The 24250-nt window shown below is 31.5% G+C and overlaps 2 protein-coding genes and 1 long non-coding RNA gene across 5 annotated transcripts; 1 reads left to right on the top strand and 2 right to left on the bottom strand.

Moving 5' to 3' along the window:
- Positions 1-8225: 8225 nt before the first annotated feature.
- On the bottom strand, positions 8226-12064 carry LOC131625377 (uncharacterized). Of its 3 annotated transcripts, none has more exons than XR_009290846.1 (4): positions 11837-12064; positions 11460-11554; positions 8996-9339; positions 8226-8512 (listed from the first exon to the last, which is right to left on the bottom strand). It is a non-coding gene; the product is annotated as an uncharacterized LOC131625377 (long non-coding RNA). The 3 variants fall into 3 exon arrangements; XR_009290847.1 differs by having other exon boundaries at positions 9025-9339; positions 11837-12063; XR_009290845.1 differs by lacking the exon at positions 8226-8512 and having other exon boundaries at positions 8767-9339; positions 11837-12062.
- Positions 12065-16270: 4206 nt separating this feature from the next.
- On the bottom strand, positions 16271-17748 carry LOC131625373 (uncharacterized). The gene is made up of 2 exons (XM_058896237.1): positions 17051-17748; positions 16271-16946 (listed from the first exon to the last, which is right to left on the bottom strand). The coding sequence occupies exons 1-2, from the start codon at positions 17746-17748 to the stop codon at positions 16271-16273; spliced, it is 1374 nt and encodes a 457-aa protein (XP_058752220.1).
- A 4369-nt stretch (positions 17749-22117) lies between these two features.
- On the top strand, positions 22118-23457 carry LOC131625371 (protein SRC2-like). The gene has a single exon (XM_058896235.1). It carries the CDS (start codon positions 22481-22483, stop codon positions 23168-23170), a length of 690 nt encoding a protein of 229 aa, XP_058752218.1. The 5' UTR covers positions 22118-22480; the 3' UTR covers positions 23171-23457.
- Positions 23458-24250: the final 793 nt, after the last annotated feature.

Here is a 24250-nt window from a genome sequence, read left to right on the forward strand (position 1 = left end):
AAAAGCTATTAGTCAAATTGTTTGTCATAAAATTGTTTAATTAAATTAGAATGTTATCTAAATCTATTCTCCCAAAAAAATATTAGCCTTAAAATTATAAAATAAATATTATGATAATAATAAAAATTAAATAACATTACTAATGAAAGTTATACAAAAAGGAAAGAATGGTGTGTTTTGGTGGAAGTAGAGTTTGTTTAGTCCAAACCAAATGGCCAGTGTTGATTTATTGAGAAACAAAATATGGATTAAGTAGACATCTGTGATAGCAAAGAGTGATCAAATAATAATAAAAAATGGATATAGGTTATTGGGAAAACGCAAAAGTAAATCTATTAGGTTGCAGAGCATTTAATGAGAAACAATGAAATTGTTGTATCATGGTAATATTAAATTTCAACAAATAGTTTGTAAATTTAAACAATCTAGCTTCATAAGTATGTTTTCAAATAAAAATCGAATGGAAGCTGCTTAAGCCATCCACGTGGAGCATTGGTGAGACATCAGGGCAAAATGGGAATTTCCAAAACACTTAATTTTCTTATATGATAGATATTTTAATCAGTAGCTTCAGGTTCCCGTTAAAATTCAATAATGTGGTCAGTAACTTCATGTTCCAGTTAATATTCAATATTTTAATCAGTAACTTCATGTTCTTGTTAATATTTAACATTTTAATCAGTAACTTCATATTCCCGCTAATATTCAATATTTTGATCAGTAACATCATGTTCTCGTTAATATTCTATATTTTAATCAGTAACTTCAGGTTCCCGTTAATATTCAATATTGTGATCAGTAACTTCATGTTCCCGTTAATATTTAATATTTTGATTTGTAATTTCATGTTCCCATTAATAGTTTTATTTACCAGTTTATATAATTTATTAAAATTTTATTGCATTTTTTCCCTTTGTCAAATAATAATTATCATCCATAAAATTATTTACAAAATGATTTAATTCTAATTATTAACCAAAATAAACATTTATGACATGTATTGGATAAAAGTTATTAGTCAAATTGTTTGTCATAAAATTGTTTAATTAAATTAGAATGTTAGCTAAATCTATTCTCCCAAAAAAATATTAGCCTTAACATTATAAAATAAATATTATGATAATAATAAAAATTAAATAACATTACTAATGAAAGTTATACAAAAAGGAAAGAATGGTGTATTTTGGTGGAAGTAGAGTTTGTTTAGTCCAAACCAAATGGCCAATGTTGATTTATTGAGAAACAAAATATGGATTAAGTAGACATCTGTGATAGCAAAGATGATCAAATAATAATAAAAAATGGATATAGGTTATTGGGAAAACGCAAAAGCAAATCTTATAGGTTGTAGAGCATTTAATGAGAAACAGTGGAATTGTTGTATCATGGTAATATTAAATTTCAACAAATAGTTTGTAAATTTAAACAATCTAGCTTCATAAGTATGTTTTCAAATAAAAACCGAATGAAAGCTGCTTAAGCCATCCACGTGGAGCATTGGTGAGACATCAGGGCAAAATGGGAATTTCCACAACACTTAATTTTCTTATATGATAGATATTATCTCATTTCTTTATTTAGTAATAGCATAAAAAATTAAAAAATAACACATTTTTCCCGTGTTACGTTTAAGTATATTTATTTTTAAACTTCAAAATAAAGCATAAAACATTGAATACATAATAAAATATATGGAATGAGCTTAACCCGTTAAAGTTTTAAATTTTAATATTTCAACCATTTTATATATTATATGAATAAATATATATTAATCAATGATGAATTTAACTCGTTAAAATTTTAATTTTTTATTTATTTTTATGATTATAAACCTTTATTTCATAAATGTGAAAATATGATATAAAAATAATATTAATTGCAAATCTAAAAATAAAATATTAATTACTAACATAAAAATAGGATAATTGTAAAAATGTGCTATTATATTGATATAATAATTTTATTTATATGAATAAGATATCATAAATATGAAATTATATACTTCTATAAATCAACATATTTAATTTCTATAATATAAAAAAATAATTTAATTTATATATGTAATACATTTTTAAATGAAGTATATATTTAATGATATTTGTTATTAATTTTATAGATAACAATTTAAGAATTAAATTTTATTTTTTTATGAACAATTAAATTGACTATTTAATTGTTTATAAATTAAGATGAATATTTAATTTATTTATTAAATTCACACATATTAAAAAGTGTAGCTAATATAAAATGGAAAAAATATGAGTTGTTCTATAAATATATTTTTTATAATTATTAATAATTAGAATTTATTATTTTGAAAAGAAAAAAATATTTTATTAATTATTAGATAATAAATATAATTTTTTAATATATAGAAATGTTTAAATCAAAATTTTTTTTCTGTATATTATTAAAAAATGAACTGATTGTATCTACTTCTAGTAGAATTTAGAAAATATATAATCTTCTCAATGACATGGAATAAGCATATTATTTTACAAATATACTTATGATACATATAGTCATGCACATGTGTTAGATTACCATAATTTCTGCATTTTATTTTTTAAATTTAGATACTGTATATTTTAAAGAGTATAGAGATTAAAATAAAATTAAATGTCCCATTTATTTATAATCATAAAATAATATTTTTTAAGTAATTCACAATAAGTATTATATTAAAAATAAAATTACAAATTGAAAGCGATAATTGTATTTAAAACAAATGAAATATTAAAATAAATTAATTAATTAAACTACAAAATAGTACTACTAATTTACATAATATCTCAAACTTATAAGAAATAAATAAGTATTAAATTATATATACAATTCAATTTGGTTTAAATTAACTTAGAAAAATCAATTTAAAATTTGATATGAAGTATACTCTTGATGCCAAATGTTGTCTTATGGGATGCTTTGCTTAGTGCTTATAACAGTTAGTGTGGAAACTATATGTTACTGTCAAATGTTTAGGCAGAAGCAGGGAGGTGGCATGAAGAAAGTTCCAGGGCAAAGTGCAACAGGATAGTGTCAAGAAATATGTCTTTTAGTCAAACTAACTGAAAGGTTGTTTAATTCACGTTGAAAGATGCCATCAATTTCATGATGTGAGTATTTCAAAACTATTATCAGTGGAGCCATTTCTTGACAGTTCTAACATTTTATGGTTTGGAATGGTTTGTATATGTCAAACTAAAAGTTGTGTAGTCATTGACTCGAGAATTCACTATACAGTACATCATGCATCAATATTTAGTATATCTATACCCAAATTTTGTGCTCTTTTAGATAAATTCGTGTAATTGTAACGTATTTATATATTTAGTTTATATATTTAATTAAAAGTGGAAGTTTTGTTCCAGATAGTATTATATCATACCATAATAGAAATATTCTGGTTTTCATATTCATCAACAAAATTAACTATTAATTAAAATTGAAAACAAAAACTAAAAAGCAGTCTTCATCGTCTTCCTCGTCGCTATCACCACCTAACATAGGTCCAGATTTCCAAAGTTGAACTTTTCTGGGCGTGTTGTCGCTTTTGCTTTATACATAGTCCATTGTGTTGTCCTTCAATGCATTCTTAAATTCCTGGTGCAACAATGAGAAATAGGCTCAATTGAAATTAAGAGCTTCTCAACTAAATATACTCAGGCTTATTTATATAGGAAAATTGACGACTCTCTGAACTTTTTCTTAAAAACTTTAAGGGACGTGAAGGATGATTCATCTTGTTCATCTTTGTCTTCAAGAACATCATCAATATCTTCAACGTCAAGTTCTGACTGAGTCATCAAAACAAAAGTAGCAACATGAAAAGCCCGTCGATGCCATCAAACCTTCGCGAAAATTGGACATAAGCGGTCTTCTTTCCAAGTAGATGGTCCATGAAGAAGCACATAGCTTCCCTAATAGCTTTGCTATTATTGTTGTAATGATCACAGTCTATATTCAACACAAAAGGTGCATTGCAAAGAACAACAAAAACTTGAAGTTGTGGAAGAAACGAAGTATTTCAAGAGTTATAAATAAACTGTTGTTATCATATCAAGTTTTTGTAATTTAAAGGAATAAAACTATATATCAATTACTTACCATAGAATTCATTGCTCCAGCTTTGTTATGGTCTTGATATCCAGATTATTAAAATATATCTATAATATATCTATTAATATAAATAACAAAAATCATGTACACCAAACTTTCAAACTTATAGCTAACATGGATCCTAGTTTTAAAAGAAACCCAGAACTGAAGTAAAACATATAATCCAAATTGTAGTTTCAATACTGTTTAAGAACGTAGGTTTTCCAAATTGCATTACTGAAGAAGAACGAAAAGCATTTTCCTGAGTTTTTCGCAAATAGTGAACTCAATCAGAACTTGTGTGCAACCGTAATTCAATGGTGGAGGGTAGATTTGCAAACTGTAACAAAATCAAAATCAGGAGAAAACTCAAAATCAAAAACATGCATACAAGAAGAAAAATAATCCCAAATTCAACAATAAAATCACCCACAACAAAAAAAAATTGAAAAGTTCTATAAAATATAATTTCACAGTAAGAAACTATAAAATCTACACATATAAATAAAGCTTGTAAAACCTTCACATAAAAACAACATCACAAGAAAAAAATGAAAAAGTTGAAACCAATCCTTTTTCAGAATAGTAATCATCGTCTGCCGCAACCAACACCGACAAATCATCCATAACTTAAAGTTGAGATATTTAGTATCCAAATGAAGAAAAAAACAATAAGACAATGAAGAGGAATAACATTACATATTGAAAGTGTTAATTGTTGTCGATGAACTCATCTCTTAAATGGCTTTGCAAAAAATTTATCCAGATTCATACTTCTTGAAAATACAACAATAATCAAATGTTTTTCCACTAAGTTTCTACAATCGCAATAAATCTGATAACAATTTATAAATGTGACTAATTAATGGTTGAAATATTATGAAGTAGATTTATCACCGTGAAACCGCATACCACCGTTAAAATTGATGGAAACACCTTAGCCGATGTTGTCTCCCATTTCTAAGTAGAAATGCTTCAAAAGATTTCTCTGTAGATATATCAAATATAAAAGAATAACGTTATAAAATCAAAAAATCCATCACAATACCCATAAAATTATATATCATAACTCAAAATCATCAAACCCTAACCACAAATTATCTTATTTTCACTATCAACATAAAAAAAAAACCATAACTTTCCGGATTCTTGTGCTTTGTCATATAATCATATCTATCTATTTTACCTACAAATTCTTTGTTGTTGTTGATGACGAAAGAAGTTAGAAACTCAGAGATTAAGCATGAAGAACCTGAAAAACAAATAAAGAGTGAAGTAAGCAATCAAATGAATCTTCTGAAATAGAGAAAAGAAATAGATAAAAGAAAGAATAGTAATCGAAAGAAGAATAAGAGTGAGAAGAAGGGAGAAGAAGAGAAAGATGATTGGTGAGAGAGAGAGAGAAAGATGAAGAAAAATTATTGGAAGAAATTGTGGAACAGTGGGTGTTGTACGGTTTTGGTCTATTAACCGTTTTGCAAGAGAGAGAGATGGTTTTACTGAGTTTTAATGAAAATTTGTTTATTAAAAAATACAATTAATAATTTTGAAACAAAGGAAATCAGTCTGCTTAATCATAAAGAGTACCACGTGGAGGATTATTGAATAATAAGGGTAATTAGGGGTTTTAAGCAACACCTAATTTTCTTATATGATAGATACTGACACTTAATTTAATCGGCCAAATAACCTCACACTTCCATATTTTCAATTATTTGATTAAATAAAAATATTAAAGCCCAAAAATAACTCACCCCATGTTCTATGTTCCATAATATAGCTTATGTTTCTAAACCCTCATTCTTTGTTGACAAAGGAATTAAGTGCAATAAAAACTAACTTCTTTTCCACTAACTTTTCTTCCACTGATATTTTTATAGTTGTGTTATTTCATTTTGTCCTCCACTCTCTCCACCCCTTCTCTCTTTATTATTAACCACTAAATTATGAGTATAAAAATAGTTTCAAGTGATAGGTAAGTGCCTTTATAGTTGTATGTTCTTTCACTCATCCTAGGCAGGCTAATGTTAATGTCGGATATCTTTGCTACTTTTGTTGCATTGCTACGTTTATCATATCTATCTCGGTGTTTTGAAAAATATATCTTATGTATAATAACCATATAATCTTAAGATGGTGCTCTTATGATCGACAATTGTTGTTATTACTGACTTGCATTCTACAGATAATAACGTCTTCATTACTCTCTTTACGAACCACTGCCACTGTAGTAGTTTATCAACTTCCTTTAATATTCTAGTAATTCTGCAAGTTTTAGAGTATTAGATGCAATTTTTATATGTATCATCTTATAAATGGGGGAATGGTAGATGAACTAAAGATATTTTTCAATTATATTATTTATTTTTTCCGTTTTATTAATTTATATTATTATTATTATTATTAATCAATAGTAGAGATATGTGAATGTGTAATTTATTATTATTAGTACTTAATATTTTTAAGTATTTTATTTTATATTAACATTTATTTTTCATTTTCAAGGTAACTATATATCATTTTATGATTATTTATTTCTTTAGTCTTAACCACTAATTATAATTCTTTTGACTCAATTAACACTGTTTCTTTTTATTGATTTTCTTTAACTTTGTTAATTTACGTTTAACCCATTTTTTATTTAAATAACTACCATTTCTTTCTTTTATTTTTATTTATTTATTATTAACTCTTTTTATCAAAATTTTCTTTATTAGTATTTATTTAGTAACTTGAAAAAATTTATTTTGGCTCAATCAATTTTAACCACGTTTTTAAGTTAACTACACACTTCTTTTATTTTTAATTCATATTCTTTCCTCTTTTTATTTAATTCTTTTAAAAAAAAATCGTGAACCCACAATTTTCAATAATAACTACCCATTTAATTTCAATTATTTAATTATTCTATTTATTATAGATATGAGTCATATCTTTCGTTATCATCCTCAATGATATCGTTATGGTTGACCATACTAATTTTTATTTAGACCATGTGCAATGGTGAGTTTATTTGAACTCAACACCACAAAATCATGTGCAATGGTGTGTGTAGTGTAGTGTTGAGTGTGTGTTGGAGGAGAGAGATGTTGAGAAAACTCAACACCATGTAAACTGACGCAGGGGCTGACGTGGCTGGTCTTGATTGGCTGGCCATATTTTTATCCATTTAATACTTTGAATTCAATTATTTCGTTGCAAATTAATTTTTTTTTTTTTACCAAAATTCAAGATTTTTTTTCTCTATAAATAGAGACTTGGTTCTTTTGATTTGGAAACAGAAAAAAAAAACCAAGTTTTTCACTATCTTTCTCTATTATTATCTTTCTATTAGTGTTTTTTTTGAAGTTAAGTGTCTTTATTAAATAAAAAAAACCAACTTATTTAAATAAATTTTGTTTTTATTACAAAAAATTAAAAAATAAATTATTAAGTATTTATTATTTTAATTTAATTTTAATCGATAATTGTAATTTTATGTAATCATAAAAATAAAAATAAAATTTAAATAAGAATATGAAAATAAAAAGTGGTGGGGTAGGGTGTTGAGTGAAAAACCATTGGAGAGGCACTACTAGAAACACAGGTTTTAGCCTCGGCCATACCTCGTGGCTATAAGGCAAAAAACCGACGCTACTAGACAATTAGCCTCGGCGTAGCCTCGGTGTCGGGACAGTCTAAAACAGTCGAAGCTAACATTTAGCTTCGGCCAAAATCAGCCGTGTCTACTATAGCCTCGGCTAGGCCGAGTCTAAATCGAGGCTTGCCTGAAGCCAACGCTACTAATAGCATGGGCCTGGCCGAGGCTAAAAGCAACCTTTGAAGGACAACAAAATATTTAGCCTCGACCTAACCAAGGCTAAAGTTAAATTATAAGACTTCCCAAATTTAATTAGCTAGGGATTTGTCGAGGCTAAGGTCAATTTCCGAAAGTCAATAAAAAAAGTTAGCTTCGGCCTAGCCGAGTCTAAAGTCAATAAAATTAATTAGCCTGGGTTAAGTCGAGGCTATGGTCAAGCTCCTGAAGCAACATAAAAATTAGCTTTTGAACCATATTTGATTTAAGATCAATCACAACTATATTCAGTAGCAACAAAATATAGATAATAAGCAAATGACACATAAAATTCAGAAGCAAAAAGATATAAAGCTTTGACATAGCACATTTGAAGTAACAATTATCCAAATATTACATAGGTTGAAACAACAACAAAAAAGTAGTCATAGCTACAACAAAAAACAGCCCCAAAAACTCGGAATACATTGAAGATCATGTCAAAAAAATATACATCCGAGACTACTTTTACTAAGACGACATAATCAATGTTCACTTAATGATTGGTCATCTAAATCATCATCATAGTGAGGATTTGATGGTCGAATGACAGCACTAGCAGATTGACCATTCTAGGGCCTGTAATTGACAAAACCTCTCTCATAAGTGTAATACTCTATCACATTTTGCTTCATTATATATATTAAATTCACATCAAGCATACATAAGTGAGGGTTACAGAAGTAAAAATGTATCAAACATGATCGAAAACAATATTTTGAAATGGTCAGGTGCTGCCTTGTAAAATCCAGCAACAGACGGAATGGGTTTTTCACAGACCTTCATACGCAAAAACACCCACAAAATCTCACTTTTTGATAAACTCCTTACAATTTACTAATAGTAGCTCTTAATTTAGTTGCATGCAACAAAGGAATTTGTGAGAACTCATTCCTTTGTAAAGTATCTTAATGAAACAAAGCTATTTTATTAAGAATTCTGATGAAAGAGTTAACACTCAATTTATCAATGCCATATGTCTTCATAACTCTTGCATCCAGTTAAAACATAACAACAAATTCTAATGCACCATATCACTAAAGAGCTAAAACTATAGACTACCTTAAGAGTCAAAACTCAGCAAATACTACCGTGGAATTGATGCAGTCCGCGGCACCGGTGCAGCCCGTGGAATTGGTACAGTCCGCGACACTGGTGCAGCCCGCACTAGCAATGGAGTTGGAGCGGACGAGTGAGTCGGAGTGGACGAGGGAGTCGGAGCCATCGATGGAGTTTGAGCTGTTGATGGAGTCAGTGCTGTAGTAGTCGGTGATGACTGAACAAATGCAGATTTCTTGTGAAACATGCTATTCCGATGACCAATAAGCTTTCCTGGTGCTAAGCACTTAGATTTTCCGTTTTTTTGGATTTGCCTTTCCTCTCTCGCCTCCACTTCTGTTAGTCATCTATTGTCATAAAATACAAAACGATTAGACAAAAATATAATAAAATTGAAGAGGCAACTATAAAATTCATTTTAAAATTCACTAACATTAAATAAATTTTAGAGATTCAATAATATTTTTCACAACATAACCTAATCCTTTTATTGGTATCTTATATAAAACATAAAACAAATCAAGATTAAAATAATCCATAGACACTTGGCCACAAAAACATAAACAATAGAAGCTTTAATAAGCCATGCCTACTCTGTATCATTCCTCTTCATACACGAGCACTCTAGTGATATTGAAAAACTACCATCTTAAGAAATCATTATACTTAAACTTAGCAAAGAGTTATACTGAACCACAATAGTGCAACTTAATTTCAACATGGATATTGAAATACAAAATACATATAATAAGCCATAACACAATAATGGAAAACAATTAACATGTGAGTCACTAAACATTAAAACATATCTTGTTAAACTACATAACTATATTTTTGTGTCATCTGATTTTTTGGTAGGACTGAATCGGTTCACCGAACTGGTACGACTGTTCAATTTAATTCAGAGTAAAGAAAACCAAAGAATTAGTTTCTCATGTATCCTATTGTAAGATATGATGCATTTAATTTTCTAAGTTAGTGCATTTAATCAAGGATAACAAGATAATTTAACTAAAACGAAAAACACAATGATGTACCCAAAGGGTGAATAAATCACGTCGGACTCCAAAAACACTATATAATCTGTTGCAGCCCTTGAGAATTATAACTTGGTTTATGGCGGAGGCTGCTGGACTCCAAAAACACAACTAAGAGCTGCCTAACTACATTTTATTCAAAAACTTTCAACCATGATGTGGCTGGTTCAAGAGTTTTGATTAGACATTTTAATCTACATAGATGCATATCTATTAATCTCTTCTTTTTAATTGTCTATTAAGTTAATAATAACTTGAACAATGTTTAGACTTGAGAAAGTGACATTTGATTGTCACAATAAATTAAGAGACAAAAAACCAGTAGCTCTCCAAATCAGAGCATAAATCATCCTAGGCAAAATTATCAACAAGAGAAATCTACAAAATATCATTCAACTGACTAACTTTGTGTACTTGATTAGATGTTAACCAGTGAATGAATAACAAATAACAAGTTCTGGTCAGTGTTCAAACTAATTATTGCATAATTTAAATTGGCACTGGGGTTTCACTTCCCTATGTTTTGTCTGATTTTATTCACTCATGTTAGTTGACAGGAACCTCAAAATTGATACAAAACTAATGAATCAGTTTATTTTATATCAAATTATACTGATATATCACCCTAAGCATTTTACTATCTTTGATCATTAGTTTAAAAGCATTGAAAAGAAAAGAGTACCAGAATCAGTAGTTGAAATTGGCTAAACATCAAGCTAGTTTAGAAATTGACCTCAAAAGTGATCCTATAGTGATATGTAGTAAGTAGTAAACACAGCGGGATGAGTAATGTCACCGTAGCTAATAATAATTTCCTCAACCAAAAATGGGAATCCTACTCCAATTTAATTATAACTTTCTCATTCACTGTTATGAAGATTAGTTTTCAGATAATGTTTGATGAAAATTCAAGTAAATTCACTTCATCAAGACTCGTGTAGAAAGAAAAATAAATTTAAAATTAATATAAGGTACTATGTTCTATGAACAAATAAAAGTTTCACATTTGACACAAGTGTAACAAGCCCTTGTTAGAATTATATTCTTTTAAACCTGATCAAACAAACCTATGTGTATATTATAATGCAACTCTCTTTTCCATACTTTTAACATTCAACATAGTTTCAATCTGTTAGGTGATCTCAAAGCACAAGATCAAAATGTTAACTATAAAACATATACTTCACTGAAAGGTTCAAAAATACATATATTATATTTATATTGACTTCTACACATTAGTATTTTAATTACTTCTACAAACCACTGTTCTCGACGGTGGATATCCCGCCATACCGACCGCTTTGCGGCGCCACTATAGTATATTGTGGCAGAAAACACCGAATATCAACCTATATTTACCATTATGGAGGAATAATAAGTGAGAGAGAGAGAGAGAGAGAGAGAGAGAGAGAGAGAGAGAGAGAGATTACCTGGTTTCAAAATTTGAATCAAGAAGCAGAACCAAAGGTCAATGTACAAGTCAACTTATGCTTGAATATGCTTGAATGAGTGAATGATGTCCAAGCTGGAAATATCAGAATTAGAAAAACCAGAAGTCACTGCAGTTAGTAAATTGAAACCATTAAAATTATGGAGCTAAGAAGCATACACTACTGTACACGAACAAGAAGTGCATAGCAATAGTGATAAATCGGAGAAGTTTATTCCTTCGGCGATGCTTAGGGTTTTGCTCGTTGAACCAGATGATTCACCCGACGATGCTTAGGGTTTTTTGTTTCTTAAGAGATGAAAGAAAATTAGAGATGAAAAGCAGAGGGAAGAGGTAGAGGGAAAGGGGAAAAATTACCTGATGAGCTTTAATCAAATAGAATGGATGATCTTGCAGTTGGTTCACCCCATCTCTCAACTATCGTGCGAAGAGATGCTTAGGATTTTGATTTTTATGTTTGATTTCAGGTTTTTGATTTCTGGGCTGGTTTTAGGGTTTTTACGAAAAAGTAAGAGAATGGAAAAAAGAAGTGGGAAAACGAAGAGGGAAATGAAAAAGAGAAGAGAGGGAAAATATAAACTAATAATTAGCCTCGGGGAACCGTGTCTACATAATAATGACAATAATAACTAATACTTAGCCTCGGCATCAACCGTGTCTACTAGATTAAATGTATAAAATATTAAAAGTTAGCATCGGTTAAGCCTTGACAAATATATAAAAAAAATTAATTTAAAAATTAAAAAATATCTAGCCTCGCCTTGGCCGTGTCTAATGAATTAAATAAAAATAAATTTCAAATATAACTATAAAACACCTTTTTAGCTTCTGGGTAGCTTGGGTTTGACCGAGGCTACTTAGCCTCGGTGTCGGTGGCCGAGGCTAAATCCACAGCTAAAATGAAGTTTTCTAGTAGTGAGGGTAAAAGTTGAATGGGTGTTGAGTTATTAGGTGGAAGAAAGAAAAAATGATGTGGAGTGTTGGGAGTTGAAAAAGTGGGTGTTGAGTGTTGAAACCATTGTAGATGGTCTTAGGTGAACACTCTGGTACCTCTAAGAAATTATTGGGTACCGGTACCCCTATGAGATGTATGTTTTTAATTGGGCCACATATGTTAATATTTGACATGTCATTTTAAAACTTATTTAAATTGATATTTATTTTAAATTTAACCATTTTAATTTATAAACTTTTAAACTCGAAAGTGACATCTCAAAACAAATTGAATAAATGTGCATCTTCAAACAAATTAAATTTTGTTCTCTCTTTCCCCATTGTGATTCAATAATTTCTGCATAATGAACAACTTGATTTTTCTTTAAACTTAATATCTTTTTAAATAATTTTTCAAATCGCTATTTGTCTCTTTAATTTTTCAAATCAATTTCTAAACGCCCTCTCTATTCTTAATGGTATCTGCAATGTAATTTTGTATAGTTTTTTTCATCAGTTTCTCCATAAAAACAAATTCTTAATAAAAAAACTCAATACATTTTCACTTTCGTTGCCATTGTAGGTACAAGGCTGCCAGTCCAATTCTTCCGCATTAGTAACCGCAAGAAAACTGGCGCATGATATTTAATAATAATTCTAAAATTAAAAGAAATTATTCAATGTTTTTTTTTTATAAATATAATAAATTCTGATTTTAATAACTTGCCATCTGGAATCCATGTCATCAAAAGGTATGAATACCGTCTCAAACAATTGGGTACCTAAGAATTTACCTGGTGTTTTTGTAGGTACAAACTTTGTATTTAAAGTTTTTAATTTTTTATTTCTCATGCTCATTCAATTTTGATGTTATTTTTTAGGGTTAATATCACTTTTTGCTTCTGTAATATAGGCAAAATTCGTTTTTTTTTAATTTCTTCCTATAATTTTTTTTTGGATTACCTCCTAAGCGTGTAAATTTAACATCAAATCTGGGGGAGGAAATCAAACAAAAAATATTACAGTAGATAAACTTTATACTTATGAGGCAAAAGATATAGTATTTTATCCCTCATGGGGTGTTTGAAAAAAAATTTATAGAAAAAAAATCGATTTTTACTTATATTACAGGGATATTTTGTATATTTAATCCTATTTATTATACTCTTTTACGTATATAGTTGTTGTGTTCTAATTCTTAATCATGTTATTTTAGGATGATTTAAAGCAATCATAAATCTTTTTTTTTAATGAAACCTTGTATATTAAAAAGGAAACATTATAAAAAGGATGGGATTGACAAAAAACCCATCAAGAGGCGAACCTATAGTTAGGCATTCCTAGCCTATTACGAACAAATTCCTTCCTCATGCCCAAAGGAATGGAATCAAAAAAATTGAGGGAACTAACATTGAGACCTAAGTTTGCTAAATAATCAGCACAAGAGTTGCCCTCCCTATAAATATGAGAGATATAAATCTGCCTAGAAACAAAAAAATTTATACAAGAGAACCAAGCAACTTTCACTTGCCAAGGGATCAAAGCCGGATTGGTGAATGCCTGAACAACAAGAGCTGAATCTGTTTCAATCCACAGACTATGCCAGCCTCTCTCCATCGCAATTTCCATAGCTCGAACAACAGCAACAAACTCGGCTAGAAAGGAGGACCTCCAAGGAACCGTGTCAGCAAAAGCCAAAAGAAAATTACCTCTATGATCTCTAAAAAGACCCCCACACGCTGCAGGAAGTCCATTGTGATTGTATGCACCGTCACAGTTACATTTAATCCAGCCAAGAGACGGCGGATGCCAAACGACTTCAACTATGTTGGGAGCTCTAGGCGGTCTAATTTTGATGTTGAAAGCCTTCAAGAGATTAAAATCAGAAATTGAAATATACGACGTTGCCTTCGATATATGAGCGGAAGAGAGCAGCTGAACACAAACTCTTCTAATGACAAGATTGACGTTCGGTTTAGTGTTGTTGAACCTCTCATTGTTTCTAGCTTCCCATAAACTATACAAGACAAAGGTTGAGGCTGCAATAAGGAGCATAGAACATTGTTTGGATCTCCCTTTTGAACAAAAATCCCACCAATCTTCCAAATTATCTGAAGTGAACCGCATCCGAGCTGTACTGGAAAACCATAGCCAAATTTTCTTGGAGAAGGTACAATCAAAAAGAATATGCTGGGCAGTTTCAATCGAGTTTCTGCAAAAACTGCACATGGACACAACATGGCAGCCCCTAAATCTCAAGTTGTCATCAGTAGCCAATTTGTTTTGCATGAGCTTCCAAATAAAAAGAGATTTAGAAGGAGGTAAGTCATGTCTCCAAATAGTTTCGGCCCAACTCAGAGGAGTAGAAGGATTCTTGAATTTATATGCTTCTTGAAAAGAAAGAGAGCCAGAAGAACATTGAGGCTAAATTAATTCGTCTTCACTGTCCATATTTTTCAGCAAATGTGGAGAAAGTTTATCCTCCAAAAAAGGAAAAAGGTCTAACCAAATTATGGGAATCTGCCAGGAACCATTGCAGATGAAATTTGAAACCACTGAGTCAGTAGAGACACCCTGCTGCTGCAGAAACTCGATGGAAGTGTGATCGACGAGAGGAGAACCACACCAGCTGTCTAGCCAAAAATTGATGCTAGTCCCCTTGCCAAAATTCCAAGCTGAGTGATGATTAATGTTGGGCCATTCAGATTTAACAGAAGACCAAATCGAAGAAAAAATGTGATATTTGATCGTGGACCGGTTCTTCAAAATTCTGCCCCTGAGAAGAAATGCCCAATGCTCAGAACTAGTCCTAAGATCCCAAGCCAGCTTTAAATTAGCAGCATCATTCAACTTTATAAGAGACCTAAGCCCTAAACCTCCATGAGACTTTGGCTTGCACATTTTATTCCAGGCTGCAACATAAAGCTTCTTCTTTACTATAGAACCTGTCCATATAAAATTCCTAGCGGCTTTCTCTATTTCCTTGAGAAGAGCAGTAGGCTAAGAGTAGACAGAGATCGTATGCGTTAGCATTCCTTCAATAACAGATTTGACTAGACAGATTCTCCCAGCCATAGAGAGATTGGAACCCTTCCAGCCTGACAGTTTCGCAAGAATCCTATAAGCAATAGGACGGAAATAAGAAGCTTTAGGCTTTCCTTTAAACAAAGGCACTCCAAGATAATTGAAAGGAAGGGATCCCTTAGAGAAGCCAGTTCTGTTGAGAATGGTTTGCACCTTGGAATTGCAAATGGAACCAAAGAAAACTGAAGATTTAGCGTTGTTCACAAGCTGACCAGAAGCATTGTAGTATTTAGTGAATAGAGAAATTAACAGATCTATGTTTGAGAGCTTAGCTTTGCAAAAGATGAGGATGTCATCAGCATAAAGGACATGTGATGGAATGTAGTTTTTATTGTTAGAATTAATAAGCTTCAGATCACCAGCAAGGACCAGATTGGAAATGCTTCTACTGAGGACTTCTTCAGCCAAACAAAAAAGAAGAGGGGAGATAGGGTTACCCTGCCTAACCCCTCTCTTGCAATTGAAATAACCTTTAAGAGCTCCATTTAAAGAGATAGATAGAAAGGCGGAAGAGAGGATAGAATTAATCCAGCTACAGAAGGTATCATTAAAACCAAACTTCTTTAGAACATACAAAAGAAAATTCCAATTTACCGTGTCGAAAGCTTTGGTGATGTCCACCTTGAGGGCAATGTTTCCTCCAAAAGATTTGTTATGCAGATGATTAATGGCTTCAGAGGCTGTGCAAATACAGTCCTTAATACGCCTCCCTTTAATAAATCCTTTTTGTTTTGTAGAAATGAGAGAAGGCATGAAGCAGCTAAGACGATCAGCCTAGATTTTGGTAATGATTTTAAATTTAAAATTGGCCAGAGCAATAGGCCTAAAAGACTCCATGGTGTCAGCATCCTTGAATTTGGGAAGAAGAATAATGTTGTTTGAATTGTATTTGGGAAGGATCCACCCAGTTGTGAAGAACTGAGTAACAGCAGCAATGACCTCATGCTTGATTATGGACCAGTATGTATGATAAAAAACCCCTCCAAATCCATCAGGACCTGGTGCACTATCCTTGCTTAGGTTGAAAACAACCTTCTTAACTTCATCAGCAGAAGGAATGCTAATCAAAAAGTTATTCATGTTACTATCCACCAAGTTTGGAATACACTCATCCACCATAGAGAGATCCTGAGTAGAGGTGCCTGCAAAACAGAAAAGGTTAGAAAAATAATCTACAGCATGAGCTGCCATAGCATCAGGATCATGAATCATCCCCTCAGAGGTTTTAAGGTGAGTTATGGTATTCTTAGCTAATTTGATCTTAGCACTTTTATGGAAAAAGGAAGTGTTCCTATCACCCTCCAAATGCCATTTAATCCTAGCTTTATCTTTCCAAAACTCCTCCTCCATGGTGAGGAATTTCTCTAGATCTTGCTGAGCTTCCACTTCCTTGGCCTTTAGGTCCCTATTTCCTTCATTACCTATTAGCTCACTCTGAATGCAAGCTAACCTATCAGTAGCATTTTTACAAGAATATTTATATTACCAAAAACTTCCTTGTTCCAAGTCTTAAGCTCTAGTTTGAGAAGCTGCAGCTTTTTAGAAAGAACATACATTGGACATCCAACAATTTTCACAGACCAACATTTGGCAATGAATTCCTCACAGTTATCATGCTTAGTCCACATCCCTAAAAACCTGAAGCTAGAAAAGTGTTGGCTCTTGAAGAAGCAAAAATTAAGCAAGATAGGAAAATGGTCAGATCTAAGTCTATTGAGAGTAGAAACCTGAAGGTTAGTGGTATTAGAAAGCCAAATGGGATTACAAAGGGCTCGGTCAAGTCTTCTTTCAATAAGCTCACTACCAGCCCTACTATTAGTCCAAGAGAAGAAGTTTCCTTTGGTGGGGATATCAACCAGATTGTTGTTATCAATGAAATTGGAAAATTCCAACATATGCAACTTGTTAGGATTATACCTACCAGCATGCTCATGCGCCCCTTGAATTGCATTAAAATCTCCAACTATGCACCAAGGCAAGACAGAGCCAGAGAGATTATTAGAAATTTTGTGCCAGAGGGTTCTTCTAGATATGTGACAATTAGAGGCATAGACTGCAGACATGGCAAAAGTTGTAGAGTTCAATGTAACAAAAAAAGCAACATGTTGATCAGATATCTCTAAAATTTGAGGTGAAAGGTTATCACTACAAAGGCACCAAAGGTTGGGGAGAAGGTTGACTCTTTGGTTACAAGCAAAAAGCTTAAGGTTGATTGAATCAAAAAACTTAAAAGGCAATTTATCAACAGACATCCAGGGCTATGCTATAAAACAAAGATCAGGTTTATGAGCTTTTATAAGATTCTTGAGGACTAATCTTGTAGGGTGATTAGCCAAACCTCTTACATTCCAATATATGCACTTCATTGGGAAAGGCCATTGGAAGCAGCCTTGGAGGTAAGATTTCCTTTTCCTCTAGAGATTAATCTCAACTTCTTTTTTCTGGATTTTGAAATTGCTAGCTGGAAACCTTGCTGCTCAGCATTCATATCTCCCTCAGACTCAGATAAGTTTTCCTCCCTGTCTGCCATGTTGTCCCAGGCTTGTTGCAGAAAGTTTTCTGTGATATACTTGTTTGATAACTGCTCATTGTCCTCTTGAAACTTTTGTGAATCCTCCACAAATTCTGAGTCACTAGAGCTACTAACTTGTACCAAAGCCAATGTGTCCTCCTTCTCCCTCTCCTTAGCAAGGCTGCAGGAGGTTTCTCCCCCCTCACCTATCACTATTGGTTGGGCAGATTTGAGCTTTGTCACCTGATCTAAATGGTTGTTTACAAGATTATCATTTCCATTGCTTCCACTTTTTCCTTTGGCTTCCCTGTCCATGTTCCTAATATTAGTGTCTTGTTGTTGCTGTTTGTTTTGGTTTGATGTGGTTGCCACGTTTTTATGTTTTTCTCCTGTTGTATTGCTTTTAGTGTGATCTGGTTGTATGGTTCTTTTTCTACAGACTCCTAAAGAGTGTCCTATGATTCGACAATGCTGACAGAACTCTGGAAGTTTTTCATATTCCACTTCGACAAAGAAGGCAAAGCCAGTTCTCTCTACAAGCACCTTGTAAGTAAGATCCTTGGATAGCTCTATATCCACAAGAACTCTAACAAAGTGACCAAAATGACGATCGAAAGCCGGTTTACTCGAAGATGAGTCAATGCAAATCGGAGTTCCTATGGCTCTAGCAATAGCAAATATAATGTTGGGTCTCCAGTATTCTTGTGGGAGCCTATGTATCTTAACCCAGACTTGAGCGGATGTTTGGTTAACATTGAGAATACCTGGAGACAAATTCCATGAGCTTGTAGAACGCACTCTCTGAGCATCCTCCAAGTTAGAAAAGAAGAATTCATAAAAGCCTTTTCCAAGCAAGGTTATACCCCATTTTGCAAGTGAGGACCATTGAGAAGTCAATTTGCCTCTGATAATTTGTCTCTGAGCATCCTCCAATTTTCCAAGCCTTTTCCGTAGCCGGTGTGGAACCTTTGGGCCAAACAATTTTACCGTGAAGGTTGTGACGACATTCCTGCAGACCTAACTTGTATTCCTCTTCTGAAATCGTGATTGCAAACCTATCTCCTTTTAAACAAGGTTTCGTTTCGGAAACTGACTGTGAGGTATACTGCACACATTAGAAACGACGTTTGCAAATGTTTTAGCTTGTTCTGGATGAGGCGGTTTGGTATGTTGATTTTCATGTTGTTTTCCTTCTAAGGTTTTTTTATTGAGTTCTTCTTGGTTAATAGGTTTAAGAGTGCTGATTTCTGGAAAGAGTAAAGATGAATCATCCATGGTTGATAAGATTTGGAAGAAACGGTGTCGGACTAGGTTGTGAACATCGGCGGCGGAAAAAAAACGGTGGCGTACTTTCATATACGTGTGAAATAACAATACAGCTTGTATCTCAATCATAAATCTCCTACTCAATTAGAGTTATGATTTTTTTAGGTTCATATTTTGAAGCGTCACAAAATAACATTAAAAACCGTATTATAAAAAGTACCTTCCGATTTAAATTCATGGTTTCTATAGAGTTATGATTTTTTTAGGTTCATATTTTGAAGCATCACAAAATAACATTTAAAACCGTATTATAAAAAGTATCTTCCGTTTTAAATTCATGGTTTCTATTATTTGAGCTAATTTAGTGTTGTTTTTTAATATTTACTTATAGTCTTTTTTTGTAGGAGTTGTCTTCTTAATTTCATTGTACCTATTATATTTTTCTATTCTTTTAACTTTTCTCTTTAATATCACTATAGAAAGTTAAAAGTATGACATTTAAGTACAATAGCTTTCGCATATGATCCACCTCTTTTTTATTATCATCTTCAATGATGTTGTTATGGTTGATGTCACTAATTTTTAGTGATGTTGTTTTGTAGGTATAAATTTTAAATTTTAACTTTTAACTTTTTAATTTATAGTTTTTAAATTTTAATTTTTCTTGCTTATTCTATTTTTATGTTATTTTTTTTATACTCTCTTTCTTATTTAATTGTTACTCCATGTTGTAATTCTTATTCATATTTTCTTAAAGAGAATTTAAAACAATCACAAAATAGTTTTTATAAAAACAAGGATGTGATTGTTTGAGGTTATTAATATTGTTAATTTATGAGGATGTAATAACTTAAACAAATAAAATTTCAAATAAATAGTATTATTATTATTTCATCTATTAGACGATTTTGAGGATTAAGACAACTTTATAAAATTTATAATAATTTTTTTAATAAAATAATATTTCATTACTCCATTATACTAATAAAATAATATTTTTTAATAAATTTATAATTAAAATAAAAATTGTTCTTATATGCTTACATAGTAAAATCAAGTGATGGAGAGTGAAAACTAGCTTTTAATATTATTTCAAAATGATTTGGCGGGATGCATGTCGCACATGGAATGACGGTATAAAGTTATTTTATAATATTAATATATCTCTTATTTTATATATATATATATATATATATATATATATATATATATATATATATATATATATATATATATATATATATATATATACACTTTGTCACTTTGTTTATTAAACTTAAATTTTAATTTTATATCAATAATTCGTTTATTAAATTTAAATATGAATTTTATGTCATTTATCATAGATATTAATTCAATAGTATATGTCCGTGCATCGCACAGGTAAACATCTAGTTTCTTTTAAAATTAATATGTTGAAGTATTTCTTAAAATTTTAAGTGACAATGCGAAAAGTAATATATTTTGAAATTGCAGAAATTAAAAATAGCTTAGATATGGATTTGATGGCGACAATGCGGCAGTAGGATATGGGTCTGACGAGCGGTTCAATCTATTGGAGTTCGAGTTTGATTTTCTCAGTTTTCATGATTGTTTTTTGGTTTGTGGATTCATTTGTTAACAGACTGAGTTTTGGCCTTGTTATGTATATGTTGGATTTCAACATTTATAAATATATATATATATGTATCTCTAATCTAGGCTACTAACCAAACATATCCATTCGAATATTTTAACTTCACTTCGATTAGGCTCGGCGGTTCAGTTTAGTTCATGATTTTTTGAACAACCTTAACTGTAAAATTGGAGGTATATGCAGAAAACGTGAGATTGACCATCTTCAAAACTGATCTAAATCTTGTTGCTGCATTTTTAGAATGTTCCTGTTCCGAGGCTTGTGCAAAATTTTGCAGAGCATTGTTGTCTTTTAGTTTTTGTAGGTTTGTGAATCATGCAGAGATTATTCGAGTTGTCTGAATTTGCCGAATATATCCGGAGTTGATATCTGTACAAGTATTTTTAGTCTCAATGATTTTTGCCTTATTGAGTTGATTAGTAGGGATAAATGTATTGGGCTTGATAATATTGTTGTGTTGTTTAGGGGTCTCATCGTAATGGGATACGTCATATGATTGGTATTTGTCTGTATGTGTCCGGTGTGATTGGGAGATTGCTATTGTAAATGACATAACTTATGCCAATTATTATTTAGCAACAAAAGGGTGTTTTGGCTTTTAAAAAAATATTTATAAGGTTAATCTTTATATACCAGACTCTAAAAGTTGAGCAAGAGTTACCTTTAATATAAAATATTTTGAAAACAAAATTATATTATTTAATAAATAATTAAATATTTAAAATTAAATAGTATTATTGTGTGTTACCTTTAATATAAAATACTTTAAAAACAAGATTATATTATTTAATAAATAATTAAATATTTTAAAATTAAATAGTATTATACACTACTCAACTTTTTTGTAAATTGTTATTTACCTATCTCAAAAAATTAAGTAAAATTACATCTAATGTTAATGTTAAATATATTGAAAATAAATAATTAAATAAGTTACATTTAAATGATACTTTAGATTGAAAGTACATTATCCAATTTTTGTGATTGACAGTTATCCCTAAAATGAATGAGTGACTCATACTCATCTACTAGTACTCCATCTTTCTCTATAAAATCCTAATATGTTCTAGATAGAAGTAGTTTTCTAACAAAACTCGTTCGTATTATTAGATCACACCAATCTCTATTTTTTAAATTGGACTCAGTCATATACAAAAGAGATTCCTCCATATATAAAACAATTATTTATTTGGTTAAAAGGATGGATTAGCATGTGGGCTACCATTGCCCTATGAGTAAACCTCACGTTACATATCTAAAACTAGCCACTCTACCTTCTAATTTTCTACTATATTTTAGTACACCAATCCATTTTGAATTATTTTCAATAATACATTATTTTTCCAATTTGTCAACCAAAACAAAACATGAACACTTCCATTCAAACCAACTCTAATTAATTTTAGAAGACACGGAGAAAAAAACAGAAACGCGTGAACCATGGCGAGAAAGTTCGTTCCTGAGTTGATTATTTCTCCATCCTTTATCACCACTTCACCTATATTTCTATATAAACAAACTCACATATAGTTGACGTCAACAAACTCAGATCCTTTCCTCATACAACAAAATGGAATACAAAACCTTACAACTCAATCTCGCATCAGCGAAAGATCTTAACAACGTTAACCTCCTCTCCAAAATGCAAGTCTACGCCATCGTTTCAATCTCCGGCGACCCGGCCAATAAACAAAAGACTAAAACACCCCTCGACAGAGAAGGAGGTACTAACCCTGCTTGGAATTTCTCAGCTAAACTCACTTTCAATGAATTGCTAGCTCGCCAGAATCGTTTGACTCTCGAAATCAACCTCCGCTGTTCGGGGAGCCTCGCCGTCGATAAAGATGTTGGTAGCGTCCAAGTTCCTCTCAGTGAGCTTGTCAAACAAACCGGTGACGGAAAAACCTTCCAACATGTTAGTTACCAAGTTAGAAAACCGAATGGAAAACCAAAAGGATCGTTTAATTTTTCATACAAAATCAATGAGCCGGTGAACCATAATCATAAGGTGGAGCTGGAACCTGTTATGGTTACCGGTTATCCTTCTCCGGCGATGGGGTCTAATTCGGCACCTTACCCTATTGTGTATCCTCCTCCTCCGACTCAGCCGCAATATCCGGACGGATATACGTATCCATCGCCTTCACCGTTGTACGGTGAGTATCAACAAACTCCGGTGGAATACTTTTACCCGCCACAAAATGGCTATGTGTACCCGCCGCCTCCACATGAAGTACCGGTTGCAAAGAGTTATTTTTAATTTTTTTTGTATTAACCTTTTTTTTTTCCTTTGATTTTGTGTAGTTTTTTTTGTTTGTTTAGGATATGTACATGTTTCTGCACAGTTTAGAAGCTGTTACTTTTATGGTTTTTAATATATAGGATCTGACATAAAACCAGAAGCTTCTTTTGTATGTATATGTTCAAGTATCAGGACAAGGAAAATAAACCAACAGTATGTGCTTGAGAATTAACAACTGTTTGTAAGAAATGTTAGTCTCAAATTAATGTGATTATGTGAAATAAGTGATCGACTGTTCTGTTCAATGACTTGTTTATATATTTAGTTGTTCTCACTCATTTTGGCTCTTTCTTTTCTGTTAGACAGTTACTGTCTTTTAATACTCTGTTCCTTCTTTATCCGGGAGCATGGGCAGCCCGGCGAGTTCGGGCACGCAATCGTGCTCAACTCCTCCTTTCGTTTGTATACTCTCATCTAATAGTTATTTTTAAGACAACACCAGAGATAATTAGTAATTTTTAAACAAAATTAAGAACAAAATTAGTAAAGGTGCGAAATTTTTGAACAAAATCAAAGGAATTTTTTTAGACAAAATCGAGGGCAAAATTAGTAGAAACAAAGTATGAAATTAGTAAAAATAGGGTATACATTTTTTGCCAGACTTCCTAAAATTTGTGGCTCCGCCGCTAGTTGATGCACGTTTGCTTAGTTTGGAATTTGACCGCATAATATTTGAGAAACTGTTACGTGACTCATGGCTCAGTCAATTCTATGTCTTAAGAGTTCAGTTGTTCTTACAATTTGGTAGCATCGCCCTTTCAATATACCGCCTCGACACGCTTTACCTTTTTTTTATAATATGCTTGACCTTTTTTTATTTATAATCAAGGGTTATATATGTTGTTGGTCTCTAAATATCTCAATTTTGACTTTTAGTCCCTAAAAAAATATTGACTTTTAGTCTTTATAAAATTACTTAAAACTTTATGTTTGTTACCTATAGCGAGCCACCACCAACTAAACATCTTCACATTATGCACGATTTTGTCCAAGTCTTCCACTGCATTATTGAAGATGATCTCATTTCGTTGTTTTAAA

The sequence above is a fragment of the Vicia villosa genome, unplaced genomic scaffold (genome assembly GCF_029867415.1).
Source record: "Vicia villosa cultivar HV-30 ecotype Madison, WI unplaced genomic scaffold, Vvil1.0 ctg.000210F_1_1_3, whole genome shotgun sequence".
Taxonomy (NCBI): Eukaryota; Viridiplantae; Streptophyta; class Magnoliopsida; order Fabales; family Fabaceae; genus Vicia; species Vicia villosa.

Excerpts from the sequence above, each read along its gene's own strand:
- LOC131625371 (XM_058896235.1), top strand. The coding sequence starts at position 22,481 with ATGGAATACAAAACCTTACAACTCAATCTCGCATCAGCGAAAGATCTT.
- LOC131625373 (XM_058896237.1), bottom strand. The coding sequence starts at position 17,748 with ATGTCTGTTGATAAATTGCCTTTTAAGTTTTTTGATTCAATCAACCTT. Across the intron at positions 16,947-17,050 it reads AAAATTGTTGGATGTCCAAT|GTTAGCTTGCATTCAGAGTG; the intron begins GTATGTTCTTTC and ends TGCTACTGATAG.